At 33.6% G+C, this 15,296-nt stretch overlaps 1 protein-coding gene and 2 long non-coding RNA genes across 4 annotated transcripts; all 3 read left to right on the plus strand.

The window, feature by feature from the left end:
* Nucleotides 1-986: 986 nt before the first annotated feature.
* Nucleotides 987-3,025, plus strand: LOC109207145 (vacuolar protein-sorting-associated protein 36-like). The gene is made up of 3 exons (XM_019370027.1): nucleotides 987-1,214; nucleotides 1,308-1,523; nucleotides 1,599-3,025. Exons 2-3 carry the CDS (start codon nucleotides 1,497-1,499, stop codon nucleotides 1,959-1,961), a joined length of 390 nt encoding a protein of 129 aa, XP_019225572.1. The 5' UTR covers nucleotides 987-1,214; nucleotides 1,308-1,496; the 3' UTR covers nucleotides 1,962-3,025.
* A 5,214-nt stretch (nucleotides 3,026-8,239) lies between these two features.
* Nucleotides 8,240-9,578, plus strand: LOC109207142. Its single transcript, XR_002064974.1, has 3 exons — nucleotides 8,240-8,516; nucleotides 8,815-9,031; nucleotides 9,202-9,578. It is a non-coding gene; the product is annotated as an uncharacterized LOC109207142 (long non-coding RNA).
* A 2,796-nt stretch (nucleotides 9,579-12,374) lies between these two features.
* Nucleotides 12,375-13,716, plus strand: LOC109207143. 2 transcript variants are annotated; one of them, XR_002064976.1, is made up of 2 exons: nucleotides 12,375-12,468; nucleotides 13,379-13,716. It is a non-coding gene; the product is annotated as an uncharacterized LOC109207143 (long non-coding RNA). The 2 variants fall into 2 exon arrangements; XR_002064975.1 differs by lacking the exon at nucleotides 12,375-12,468 and adding an exon at nucleotides 12,499-12,682.
* Nucleotides 13,717-15,296: the final 1,580 nt, after the last annotated feature.

Raw genomic sequence — 15,296 nt, forward strand, 5'->3', positions numbered from 1 at the left:
ATGTATTCAAGTGTATACAATGTGATGCCCAAACCCTCTATTTATAGGATGATATAGGTAATACAAAGGGACTCCATAAACATGGTATTAACTATTGAGAATATGGGGGAAGATCATGGAGGTGTGAGAGTTACATTCATAATGGTAAGAAGTAGTGGGAGGTTAATGGAGAAGAGTAGTGGGTGTTACTCCCTTAGGAGTTATGGACATCCACCATAATCAAGTATTTCATAACAGTTTTAATGTATATAATAGTTTCTCTCATTATATCCCAACACTATATCGTAGGGAGTCAATTTACATTTTATGCTCATTTTCTCCCAATATTTTTAGTACGTTATATAACAGTACTACTAAGACTTACATTTCCTAACAAACTATTCTTCTTTCTATACAAAAATCCTTTTGGATTATTTTCTTTTCTCTGTTTGGCTATTGTGTCGTTCGGTGATCAGTTATCCATGTTGCTTTAGTGATGTTTACCCTTCCTCTAATAAAGATCCAAATCATACATCTACTATAAAATTTTAAATGTTCCCATAATACTATAATTCTAGACTTGTTATTTTTTTCAATCTCCTTATTTTGGTATGTTGTTCTGGGTTATGCTACTAAAGCTTAACACTTTGTACTCAGTTCTCCAATAATTATATATTTTTCTCCGGTAATTATATTTTTATACTTAGTTCACCTCGCTCGCCTTTCACGCTGACGGATATATGCAGCGTCATACTTGATATGCACAAATGTCTGTAAGAGAAAGCAATTATGTTTATCACAACTGCAAGCTAAATTAAAAGAGCTTAATGAAAAAGCGGCGACACTTGTATCATTCAAATAATGCACTATCTTCTTCAGAAGCTGATAGCCAAGCTGGAAAACAAAGTGTGCTTGCAATTTCTGTCCTCCATTGGCTTCTGAGGAAGGTAAAAAAAGTAAATATTTTCTTCCTTCTCATAGACATTCCTCTATTTATACATATAAATGCGCATAATGGCGTATGTGTATGTAGGTATATTTGATGCATAAATTGATCTACCATCATTTAACTTACTTTTGTTTCATTGCTTAAAAGGTCATGCTTCTGCAACTACATATACAGCTGATTGCTTATCTTTGAAGTAAGTGAGTCCTGAAAAACTTCGGCCCATGTTGCCAATGGGACCCGGGCCTATCCCTATGATGGATACTTGGTGAGTGAAGCAGACTCTAAAGTGGGCTCCCTGTACATTGTACTTTTAGATAATTGCTGATGGTTTTGCTACTCATGGTATTTCAAATGTGTTGCATTTTACTTTTTCTTGCAGCCCCTTATCGAGTCAGACAAGACGCTTGCTGAAAGCATAGGCAAAGTTAAAGTGCGTTGTCTCTATCACATAAGTGGATGCACATGGGAAGGTCCCTTGTCTAAATGCACTTCCCATTGTTCTGGATGTTCCTTTGGGAATTCTCCAGTTATATGCAATAGATGTGGAGTCCAGATTGTGCATCGACAAATGCATGAACATGCTCAGAGTTGTCCTGTGAGTGCTTTTCATGCATATGTAGTACTCATCTTTTCCTACAAGGAATGATTTCTTAGTATATCTTCTATCCAGGGTGTATATCCTGCACAACAGGCAGCTAATGGTGCCCAAGATAATCCTAGCTTTGGAGCAGCCACAACTGCTGCTGGTGATGACTCGAATCAGACTACAACTCATTCAGGAATTCCAGCTTCTCAAACACCAAATCCTCAAAGCACTACTGCTTCCCTTCTTCATGGACAAGATCCTAATCAGCAGACAAGTGCCAGCTCTCAGGCTCCTGCTACAACTTCAGCTGGTGTGCCTACTTCAGATCAGTGGTATCAGCAACAATATCAACAGTATTTTCAGCAATATGCTGGATATGATCCTTATCAACAGCAAACTTATCAACAATACTATCCCTATCAGCAACAATCCGTCCAACAATATTAGCAACAACCTCCAAATTACATGCAGCCACCAGCACAACTCCAGACCCCAATCCCAGGACAGCCTCAATCCCAGCCCCAGCCGCAACCATTGAATCCTCAACCTCAACCTCAAATGCAAGCTCTACCTAAAGGGCCAACTCAACCACAGGTTCAAGCTATGGCTCAGATCAAAACCAGGTTCAAGTCAACCCACAGCAGTAGTTTCCACCTACTGGGCATTCTCATACCTAAATTCCATCACAAATATTTCCAGCTTCTCATGCTCAGCCACCTACTCAGCCTCCGCCATATCCTCAGCCCTATCCGATGCAACCTCATTCACAACACCATGTGCAGGTGCCACAGTATCAGCAGCATCCCACCCAGGTTCACCCCCCCCAGTCTTCTCAAGCCCAACCGCAGCCGTTTGTGCATCAACCTCATTCACAACTTCAACCGCAGATAAGTGTTCAATATCATCAACAATCTCATGGCCAATTGCGCCCCCCTCAGGCTGGCCAACCTGCTCATGGACAGACTCAGACCCTCCATTCAACAGCCAATGCTGTTTCAGGGTACAATTCCTATCCACAGCCCCAACCCATGCATCAAATGCCTATAGGGTTTACACAGCAAACTCCAATACGTCCACATCCTACTAGTGGGCCTATTCCTCCAATTCAATCTCATAGTCAGGTTCCTCAACAACCTCCTTTGCGCACCAATAAGCAATGGGGCTTGGTACGTTCTCAAGGTCCAACTCCTTTATCCTGCTCCACAAGCAGGGCATTTAATTCAGCAACATCCTATTCAGCCTAATCAACAGCCAATGTCTCGGCAATACAGTCAACAACAGGCATTTCCTGGTCCATTGCAGAGTCAGTCACACCAACAGGGTCATCTTACTCACCAGCAGCCTTTGCAGTCTCAGTTTCGCCCGCAAGGTCTTCCAGTCTTTCAAAGTATATCTATGACATTTTAGTTCAAGAATTGAAATAGTAATCAAGATGAAACTTCGGTTGTTTGTATGGAATTAACCGCTGTTTGAAAAAAGCTTATTCTCATATCGTTCTTGAATCGGACTTATCAATATCTGAAAAATGCGTTGGAAATTGTATGCTACTTTACAACTAATTAGAAGGAAGCTGTATTCGTCTCATTACTAAAGGTGATAAAAGACAAAGTCAAAAGCGACAGAGTCAGATAGCATATATAATTGCTTTAAAGAAAAAAGAGGTCATCAAAGCATTCATTATATTCTCATGAATCATAAACTTCCAATAAAAACAAGACCTCCAGTCTTTTATGTACTCATAATACTGATTGCAAAAAACTGCACTATTGGACTAAAAGAAAATCTATTTAAGCTGGTTTAAATAAAATTTAATTATATACAGAGAAGATAAATAATTTACCTCTTCATCATGTAACATAAGATTCTGAAATTTTATCTTTTACTTTCTCGTTCTCAACTTCTGTTTAGAACTTAAACTTTGCATGTCCAATTAGGTGTCAGGTATCAAAACATCACGGTACACAACATTAATCATATAACACCAGTTGCACCTGATAGGACATGCAAAATTCAAAGTACTGGACATAAGTTGAGAACGAGAAAATCATGAGAGAAAGATGAAATTTCAGAATTTTTTTTCGAAAGATGAAGAGGTAATTTTATTTATCTTCTATGTATACAATCAACTTTGTTTAAATTAAGCTTAAACCCAATGGTACAGTTTTCTGCCAGGCTATGAATACATAAAAATTAAATGTTCTGGTTTCATTGAACGGATATGATTCATGGGAACACAATGGTACTCAGGTGACCCCTTTCAATTTTAAAGCAGTTATATAAGCTATACCCGACTCCCGCAGTTTTGACATTGTCTTCCATAATCTATAGTCTTGAGATGACCCCAAAACCTTTTCTAATTCATTATAAAAGTAAAATACAACTTCCAAAGTACTTTTCAGATATTAATAAGTCGGATTCAAGATCAATATGAGAAAAAAAAATTTCAGAACACTGGCTATCCATTTTAGATGTTCATTAGAACTTATCCATTTATCTCACTTGGAGACCCTAATTCCAATTTCAATAGAATTATTCTTATTTTAACTGTTGAGTATGTGGTGCAGCCTAGTGTCAAGAGGGACTTTTAAGGAAGGAGATGAATTGCTGGTGAAATGTTCAAACTTTTCATGCAAAGGCATTCTGTATTGTCTTTGGTGGATGAAGAGTAATTTATAGCTAATTCAAAGTAAAGCATAAAACTGCTGGATGTAAAATGACAACTAAGAAAACACTGACCGGAAATCACAATATGTTTGTGAAATTTATGGTTTGTTTGTGAAATTTTCTTCAAGAGCTTCCAAAGCATATGCGGACAAACATCGGAGACTAATGATTTTATTATATCAATAAAGCATAAACTTCTAAAAGAATATGCTTAGAGCAATAGAATGAAAGCAACAGAGCAATTTTCATGATAAAGATGACTCATTAGAATCAAGTAAAAAAGAAAATTGAGAACTCCATAGGTTTCTGAGTTGTTGTTCACTCAGGTTTTATGCAAATTTAGTGAAAAAAGAGAAATACAAAGGCTCTACATGAATAAGCAAACAATAAAATATAAAAGAAGGTAAAAGAAAATAAAAGGCAATATCAAACTGTAAAAGTCCATCTCTATACAAATCAATCAGTGTAATTCAATGCCGAGAATTGAGCAAAAATATAGAATTGATACAGAAACCACTACCACTATGTATATATTGGCCACATTAACTTCCTCATACACACTGGCTTCCCCAGCAGTGACGGACGAAGAAGGGTTCTGAATAGGAAACTACGAATTTGCTTACCCTATGAGGAATTTCAGTGTTAGAATCTATATTTGAACCCTACAATGCAAATTTCTTATCTGCTTTGGCAGATTTTGAGGACACCCAGGATAGGAAGCTCGATTTTCATATCCAAATCTAACGAAGATATCTGATTTATCAATGCCCAGCAAATTATCTCTTGCCAGGTTTATAGAAAAAGAATGCCCAGATACGGCAAGCAAATAGAAACAAAAAATACATATGAAATCAATTAAAAATTAACTCATAAGAAACAAAAAAGAAAAAAAAACCAAATACAGAGACAGCCAAATAGAGAAACTGAAGAAGAAACCTACATTTTGGGAAGAGAGGTGGACAAATAGATAAACAGAGAAACCTCATTGAAAGATGTTAAAAATATTACTTAGAAAATTGAAAATAAATAGTTCCAAATCACAATGGATCAAAGAGGAAAACAACATGAAGAAAGAAGATCGGTGTACTGGAAACAGTTGAGCCTCACCATATCATCATTGGTCATCCACAAGCGCAGACAGCAAACACATGCAAAAAAATTTGCAGAGGAAGTCTTCGTGTTCTGTTTAAATATCATATCTATATCTATATCTATATATTATTAAAAGGAAAGGAAAAAGCCCTCTCCTTAAGCTAAGTGGCAGCCTAAAAAAATGCCACATGGCATAATAGGTTACTAATTAATTATTTAGTTTATAATTAGTTATTGGTTACTTATTTTTGAATTTAAATACATATAAAAGACGAAAACAATAAAATACAATAAAAAACTACCATATATATTAATTGGTTACTTTATTTGGATTAATAAATATAGATATCTTATAATTAAATATAATTAAAAAAACATAAATTAAATATATCTATATATTATTAAAAGGAAAGGAAAAAGCCCTCTCCTTAAGCCAAGTGGCAGCCCAAAAAAATGCCACATGGCATAATAGGTTACTAATTAGTTATTTAGTTTATAATTAGTTATTGGTTACTTATTTTTGAATTTAAATACATATAAAAAACGAAAACAATAAAATACAATAAAAAACTACCATATATATTAATTGGTTACTTTATTTGGATTAATAAATATAGATATCTTATAATTTAATATAATTAAAAAAATATAAATTAAATATATAAAAAATAACTACCCATTCAAATTGGGTGGGAGTAGTTTCAAGTTTGATTTTTTAAATTATTTTAAAATAAAAAAGAAATTAAAAAAAATAATGAATTACCAATTCAGATTGGGGAGTAGTTTCAAATTGAAGTTTTAAAATTATTTTAAAATAAAAAAAATAAAAAATCTATTTATACATAATATACACATAAAAAACGAAAATAATAAAATATAATAAAAAACTAACATATATATATATATATATATATATATATATATATTAATTGGTTACTTTATTTGGATTTAATAAATATAGATATCTTATAATTAAATATAATAAAAAAAACAGCAAAAAATAAATATATAAAAAATAACTACCCATTCAAATTGGGTGGGAATAGTTTCAAATTTGAGTTTTTAAATTATTTTAAAAAAGAAATCAAAAAAAAATTAACCTATAAAAAAAAGAAAAAAGAGAAGAAAAATTGCCCATTCAAATCGAGAAGTAGTTTCAAGTTGGAGTTTTAAAATAATTTTAAAATAAAAAACAAAGTTATAAAAAATAATGAATTACCAATTCAAATTAGGGAGTAGTTTCAAATTGGAGTTTTAAAATTATTTTGAAATAAAAAAAACGAAAAATCTATTTATATATATAATAACATATGAAAAACTAAAATAATAAAATAAAATATAAAACTACCACATATATATAGTAATTGATTAATTTATTTGGATTAATAAATATAGATATCGTATAATTAAATATGATAAAAAAACAACGAAAAATAAATATATAAAAAATAACTACCCATTCAAATTGGGTGGGAGTAGTTTCAAGTTTGATTTTTTAAATTATTTTAAAATAAAAACCAAAAAAAAATTACCAATAAAAAAACGAAAAAAGAGAAGAAAACTACCCATTCAAATCGGGAAGTAGTTTCAAGTTGGAGTTTTTAAATAATTTTAAAATAAAAAACAAATTAAATAAAATAATGAATTACTAATTCAAATTGGGGAGTAGTTTCAAATTGGAGTTTTAAAATTATTTTAAAATAAAAGAACAAAAAATCTATTTATATATATAATATATAATATAATATAAATATAATATATGGATAATATATATAATTGAAGAGTCAAAGAAATCTATATCATCTATATATATATAATAGGAGAGGCAAAGAAATGTTATAATGACAAGTGTCATAATTTCTATTAACAATATAATTATACTAAATATTGGATAATATAATAAATAAAAACATATTACGAAAAAATTATTTGAGGACTATATAAGTCCCTTTAATTTAATGGAGATTTTATTTATTAAAATTTGGACAATATCTATTCTATTTATATAGAATAGGATAATCAAATAATTGTGATAATTCCAAATGTAACATCAAAAAATTAACAAAGTGACAAATATTTTTTTAATATTAACCGCGCATCGCGCGGGTACGACTACTAGTACTTTAGTAAAGGGAGGAGATNAAACCCGCAATTATAGATTCCTCTAATAATTTAGGAGTGGTGTTGTTCAACAATACCCTAAATATGCACTCTTTTTCAAGTTATGCACACTAAATAGGCACAGCTAATTGAGGATCCTGTCAATTAACTACAACGAACACGAAGTTGAACAAATAAAGATTAAACTAGCAATTTGTATTCACATAAACAAGAAGTTCATCACCCAATAGGTTCCATCAAAGCCTTAGACAAGAAATTTAGCTACTCATGGCTATGGGAAAATAAACTAAGATTGAATTCATCATAAAATCAAAAGAAAAGAAGAAAGATGTTTAGAGTATTTTCTCCCAATCTTTTTCCTTGCTAAGAAACCTAAAAAATCAATACATGCCTCTCTTGGGCGAAGTCTAATGTTTTAAATAGGGTTTAGGTCTAAAAATCCCGTAATTGACACTTTGGTCCCTGAAGTTTACTGCGCCTGCCGTGGTTCTGCCGCGGTCGCGGTAGAACCGCGGCCAAACACCCTCGCGGAATCTCAATCTTCTGCAGCTGCTTCCCACCGCGGTTCTGCCGCGGTCGCGGTGGAACCGCGGTAGATCCAGTTCTCTGAATCTTCGGCCTGTTTTTGCACGGGTCACTTAGGAAATTTCACAGTTGGCCTCTTTTTCATCACTTTTGACTCCAAAACTGCTCCTTAGCCGTCTTTATACATATATCACCTACAAATCATGAAAAGCACTAATAAGAGCATTTTGTCATCACTTTTAGCATTAAAACTACACAAGAAGGTGATTATTTAAGGTGTGATTATAGTCAAATTCACCTATTATCAGAGCCAAAAAAAAGAAATGACATAAAAGTTTATCCCAGCCCAGACTGACTCCTGCAGCACCCTTGAGATGAAAATTTAATTGTGCAATAATCAGCCTCTCTATGTTGGTTCTACAGACGATAAGGAGAGAGCTCACAATGCTCACATGTTTTTCAAAATCCTTTCTTATCAAGTACTGTACTATTTTTGCTTCATTCATCCTTTGTTTTATCTTTTCTGCTCCAGCTGCGTTTGGCCTTGGCTTCTACATTCATTTCAAAATTTCTCTATTTCTCCGGTTTGTATGTGGATCAGTAAGTTCTGCTTAGTTTTGTTGTGCTAAGTGCCTTTTTCTTGATGAGCATATGAACATTTGATTCTATTTTATTTAGAGATGATCGATTTAGAATCTTGATTATGTGATTTACAATCTTTATTTTGCCTTTGATTTTATATTTGCGTTTATGTTTTATTGGTTTCAGTTAAGTGTGTCTGATTCTGATAATAAGTTTTCCCTCTTTCGCCATGTTTCCTTTATGGATTCTTTCGTTGGTTATTTTTTAAAATTCCTCTTTAAATTCAGTTACCTAACTGCTCCGACATCGGCTACAGGAAATTGCCATTGGAAGAGAAGTAAACTAACAAGGGAAGAGCTTTATGCAACCAATATGTTTGATGAAATTCCAATTTATTTGATGAAAGATAGCTTCAGCAAGTCGGTTGACCACTTCTCCGCAATCAATCAAGCTTCTTATCAATGGACACTGATTAGATTAGTATAACTTGATTTCTACCACTTGTTGCACTTTGAATTCCCATTTTGTTGATGGTAAGCTTCTGTGAGATTTGTCCGTGTTTTTCCTCTATGTGATTTCATTATTTTTCATTTTATATCCTTAGCTTTGTTTTAACGAATTTTTACTCAATTTAGATTTGTTTCTTTCATATATATATTTTTTATTTATCAAGATGTGAGACAGATTGTTTGCATGCTTACAGGGAGAGAAAGTATGAACTCAAGGGAGAAGACTGGTCGTAATGGAAAAAAGAGAAAGGGGCAGGGGGGAGGCAATTGATGAAAATGACATCAAACGACTATTGCCAAGGTGATGCTAACTTGATAGGTGAACATTAATTAGGTGTGGACTAATATTAGGCATATATTGTGGGTTTTGTATAGCTTTTAATTGGGTTATATTCCTATATGCCCACGCACACATACCCCTATCAGTATTGCACGAGCAAGCGACAATATGTGTATGTGTGCAAAGTATTGCGTTAGAACATATTTTACTTAAAGATATGTGTATTGCCAAGTCATTTTTCCTATTTGGTTGAACAGAGTTCATGAAATGGAACGCAAGCTTCATTGATAATCACAAATAGTAAACATCGGATATGATATTTATATGTTATGGGAGTAAGCGATACAGAATATGAGTGGAGTGAAAATAATTTTTAAAAGTATACAACTACAAGCTAGAAAATAATTTCACAAATGAAATTGAATTCACCATCAGAGTGAAAGTTTTCATTGTACTCATACTTATAATGTGCTTCATGTTAAAAAGTGAACATGGTATAACAGTTGCTCTCCAACTGTTTTGCAATTAATATTGAATTTCTCTCATGATTTTTACATGTTCTTCTTTTGCTCTGTTATTTGGTTCATTAGAGTGCTGGATTTTAGTACTAACTCATGTAAACGAAGTTTTGAGTTTAAATAGTCTAAGGAGTATATGATAAGTCCAACTATAGAGAATAATAGCTCGTTTGGCCAAGCTTAAAAAAAGTGATTTTTTCCAGAGTTGAAGTGCTTGGCCTAGATTTTAGAGGGAAAAAAATGCTTTTGAGTAGTAACAAAAGAAGTTTTGGAGAAGCAGAAAAAATAGCTTCTCTCCAAAACACTTTTTTTTAAAGCATTTTTGAGAAAAATACACTTATAGCCTGCTTGGCCAAGCTACAAAATCAACTTATTTTGAGAAATATTTTTATTTTCTTCCAAAAGCTTGGCAACACTTCAACTTTGGGAAAAAAAAAAAACCTTTTTTGAAAGAAAAAAAGTGTTGTTAGGATTGGAGAAGCTTGGCCAAGCAGGCTATTAGAAGCAGTTTTTAAAAGCTTGGCCAAACACTAATTGCTGCTCAGAAGTGCTTTTCAAATAAATTAGCCAAACGCAAACTGTTTTCAAAAAAGTGCTTTTAGGATTGGAGAAGCTTGGCCAAACAGGATATTAGAAGCAGTTTTTAAAAGCTTGACAAAACACTAATTGCTGTTCAGAAGTACTTTTCAAATAAATTAGCTAAGCCCAAACTACTTCTTACCAAAAGTACTTTTGAAAAAAGCACTTTTGAGAAAAAACACTCTCAAAATAAGCTGATTTTTGCAGCTTCAATTGATAGGCTATAAGTCACACAGTTCATAGCTTCTGCATCTAATAAAATTTCTAATTGTTATATTATTGTGTCTATTAAAATAAACCACTTAAAGTTCTACAAAACTTTTCGATTTTGTTTAACTCTTTCACTAAGATATTTCCAAGGGAAAATGGCAAACAGTCTACATTTTAGATAAAATATTTGNTGACCTACGTCCACAACGGAGATGAGCAATCCACTATAATAAAAAGAGAGTACAAAATATCGAGAGAACAACCTCACGAAGAGGCAAACACAAGTGACACACTAACACTTGTCCCGTAAAGTTCTCCCCCTAAACAAGACTCTCAAGCCCCCTATGGCTACATTGTGGATGCTACTGAATGTGAAGGAAGGATCCTCAATTTATAGAAGTCCAAACCTTTTCTTACAAGAAAAAGGACTAGCCAAATATTGGAGATTTATAATTTTCTTTTATAAATAAACTTGATTCACCTTCTTCACATAGCCTTCAACAGGTCGCATCTCCAGATTTCCGCCACAAAGTTTGTCTCAACGTGCGTAGCACTCCGGTCAAATTTCTCAGACAAAAAATCACGATTATCGTCAAATATGTTGCAGCTAGAACTGAACACGCCAAGATGAACCTATCTTGAACCTCGCTCGAAGCTGGCTCTGGTACCACTTGTTAGGACCGAAAAATCAGGTGTCATGCGGGAGCTAGCAAAGCAAATCTTGAACGATGATAAATCAAACAACACAAGAGAAATATTCCAAAAGAGACACAAACATTTAACGTGGTTCGGTCAACTGACCTACATCCACAACGGAGATGAGCAATCCACTATAAAAAAAATGTACAAAATATCGAGAGAACAACCTCACGAAGAGGCAAACACAAGTGACACACTAACACTTGTCCCGTAAAGTTCTCCCCCTAAACATGACTCTCAAGCCCCCTATGGCTACATTGTGGATGCTACTGAATGTGAAGGAAGGATCCTCAATTTATAGAAGTCCAAACCTTTTCCTACAAGAAAAAGGACTAGCCAAATATTGGAGATTTATAATTTCCTTTTACAAAAAGAAAAACCCAGTTAAGGTAATTATATTGCCCTTTTCCTTCAAGAGATAGGAAAACCAAATATGGTAAGAAAATTATGGCAAACACCTAACAATTTGATGTTAGGCTAAACTAGCCCAAGTACACTCTTAATATGGTGTGATATTGTCCGCTTTGGGCCAAGCCCGCACGGTTTTTCCCAAAAGGCCTCACACCATTAAGAGATCTCTACACCTTATATGTAGACTCCCAATCTTTTCAGCTACCAATGTGGGACTTTGTTCGCACACCCAACAATCTCCCCCTCGAACTAAGTTCCACGTGGTCTACTACCACGATCCACGGGTCAATTTTCAAGATTCACTGTGTGTCACCCACATTGTTAGAGTATTATGGCAACCGAAGCCCGCAACTAGCTTCTTCTTGTGTGTGCACCGCCCTGCACCATCACTCCGCCATCTCCATACTCGTTCCGCTGAACCTAGGCTCTGATACCAGTTGTTAGGCTAAACTAGCCCAAGTACGCTCTTAATATGGTGTGATATTGTCCGCTTTGAGCCAAGCCCGCACGGTTTTTCCCAAAAGGCCTCACACCATTAAGAGATCTCTACACCTTATATGTTGACTCCCATTCTTTTCAGCTACCAATGTGGGACTTTGTTTGCACACCCAACAACATCATGGCATAAAATAGCAATATTAATCAAATAATATCATCTACACCTAATTGGACATGCAAAGTTTAAGTTCTAAATGGAAGTTGAGAACGAGAAAGTCACGAGGGAAAAGATAAAATTTCAGAATCTTATGTTACATGATGAAGAGGTAATTTATCTTCTATGTATATAATTAAACTATTCCACTAGATGTCTTCAATGAAAAATTTGGTCTCCTCCTACTCAAAATTTTCAGCTATAAAACTATTTTCTCTTTTAATCATTCATCCTTTGTTTTTATCTCTTCCGATCCAGCTGCGTTTGGCCTTGGCTTCTAGATTCATTTCAAAATTTCTCTATTTTTCCGGTTTGTATGTGGATCAGTAAGTTCTGCTTAGTTTTGTTGTGCTAAGTGCCTTTTTCTTGATGAGCATATGAACATTTGATTCTATTTTATTTAGAGATGATTGATTTAGAATCTTGATTATGTGATTTACAATCTTTATTTTGCCTCTGATTTTATATTTGCGTTTATGTTTTATTGGTTTCAGTTAAGTGTGTCTGATTCTGATAATAAGTTTTCTCTCTTTCGCCATGTTTCCTTTATGGATTCTTTCTGTGGTTATTTTTTAAAATTCCTCTTTAAGTTCAGTAACCTAACTGCTCCGACATCGGCTACAGGAAATTGCCATTGGAAGAAAAATAAACTAACAAGGGAAGAGCTTTAATGCAACCAATATGTTTGATGAAATTCCAATGTATTTGATAAAATTCTCCAATGAAAGAAAGATAGCTTCAGCAAGTCGGTTGACCACTTCTCTGCAATCAATCAAGCTTTTTATAAATGGACACTGATTAGATTAGTACAACTTGATTTCTACCACTTGTTGCACTTTGAATTCCCATTTTGTTGACTGGTAAGCTTATGTGAGATTTGTCCGTGTTTTTCCTCTATGTGATTTCATTGTTTTTCATTTTATTTCCTCAGCTTTGTTTTAAAGAATTTTTACTCAATTTAGAATTTCATATATATTTTTTTATTTATCAAGATGTGAGACAGATCGTTTGCATGCTTACAGGGAGAGAAAGTATGAACTCGAGGGAGATTCTAGAGCAGCAGAATAAAGATTGGTCGTAATGGAAAAAAGAGAAAGGGGCAGGGGGCAGGCAATTGATGAAAGTGACATCAAACGACTATTGCCAAGGTGATGCTAACTTGATAGGTGAACATTAATTAGGTGTGGACTAATATTAGGCATATATTGTGGGTTTTGTATAGCTTTTAATTGGGTTATATTCCTATATGCCCACGCACACATACCCCTATCAGTATTGCACGAGCAAGCGACAATATGTGTATGTGTGCAAAGTATTGTGTTAGAACATATTTTACTTAAAGATATTAGTTGCCAAGTCATTTTCCCTACTTGGTTGAACAGAGTTAATGAAATGGAACGCAAGCTTCATTGATAATCACAAATAGTAAACATCGGATATGATATTTATATGTGATGGGAGTAAGCGATACAGAATATGAGTGTAGTGAAAATAATTTTTAAAAGTATACAACTACAAGCTAGAAAATAATTTCACAAATGAAATTGAATTCACCATCAGAATGAAAGTTTTCATTGTACTCATACTTATAATGTGCTTCATGTTAAAAAGTGAACATGGTATAACAGTTGCTCTCCAACTGTTTTGCAATTAATATTGTATTTCTCTCATGATTTTTACTGTTCTTCTTTTGCTCTGTTATTTGGTTCATTAGAGTGCTGGATTTTAGTACTAACTCATGTAAACGAAGTTTTGAGTTTAAATAGTCTAAGGAGTATATGATAAGTCCAACTATAGAGAATAATAGCTCGTTTGGCCAAGCTTAAAAAAAGTGATTTTTTCCAGAGTTGAAGTGCTTGGCCTAGATTTTAGAGGGAAAAAAATGCTTTTGAGTAGTAACAAAAGAAGTTTTGGAGAAGCAGAAAAAAATAGCTTCTCTCCAAAAACACTTTTTTTTAAAGCATTTTTGAGAAAAATACACTTATAGCCTGCTTGGCCAAGCTACAAAAATCAACTTATTTTGAGAAATATTTTTATTTTCTTCCAAAAGCTTGGCAACACTTCAACTTTGGGAAAAAAAAAACCTTTTTTGAAAGAAAAAAAGTGTTGTTAGGATTGGAGAAGCTTGGCCAAGCAGGCTATTAGAAGCAGTTTTTAAAAGCTTGGCCAAACATTAATTGTTGCTCAGAAGTGCTTTTCAAATAAATTAGCCAAACGCAAACTGTTTTCAAAAAAGTGCTTTTAGGATTGGAGAAGCTTGGCCAAACAGGATATTAGAAGCAGTTTTTAAAAGCTTGACAAAACACTAATTGCTGTTCAGAAGTACTTTTCAAATAAATTAGCTAAACCCAAACTACTTCTTACCAAAAGTGCTTTTGAAAAAAGCACTTTTGAGAAAAAACACTCTCAAAATAAGCTGATTTTTGCAGCTTGAACTGATAGGCTATAAGTTACACAGTTCATAGCTTTTGCATCTAATAAAATTTCTAATTGTTATATTATTGTGTCTATTAAAATAAACCACTTAAAGTTCTACAAAACTTTTCGATTTTGTTTAACTCTTTCACTAAGATATTTCCAAGGGAAAATGGCAAACAGTCTACATTTTAGATAAAATATTTGTATACCTTTATATGAATCATTAAGAATTTCTTATAGATCATAGGCTATCCAGCAGGTGACAGTTTTTGTTAATTTCAATTTATATGGTTTAGTTGTCCTTGATTGAATCATAGCAAATTGAAATTATCTCAATTCATTGTTAAATCTCTTGAAGCTTATGAAGTACTCAATAAATTGAAGATGTTCTTAAAGTGTTCAAGTGCAAGGATAATTAGACCTCTTAACTCACTTATTTGGAGTGCAAAGGCTTATTTGTTAAGTGTTGTCTTCCGGACTAAGCCTATTCCGAGCTTCTATCCTGAAATATTTGAAATTATG

The sequence above is a fragment of the Nicotiana attenuata genome, unplaced genomic scaffold, assembly GCF_001879085.1.
Source record: "Nicotiana attenuata strain UT unplaced genomic scaffold, NIATTr2, whole genome shotgun sequence".
NCBI classification, from domain to species: domain Eukaryota; kingdom Viridiplantae; phylum Streptophyta; class Magnoliopsida; order Solanales; family Solanaceae; genus Nicotiana; species Nicotiana attenuata.

What these genes read in the sequence shown, in the direction of transcription:
- LOC109207145 (XM_019370027.1), top strand. Translation starts at nt 1,497, where the DNA reads ATGCATGAACATGCTCAGAGTTGTCCT. An exon ending in AACATGCTCAGAGTTGTCCT is followed by an intron (nt 1,524 to 1,598) that starts GTGAGTGCTTTT and finishes TCTTCTATCCAG; the next exon opens with GGTGTATATCCTGCACAACA.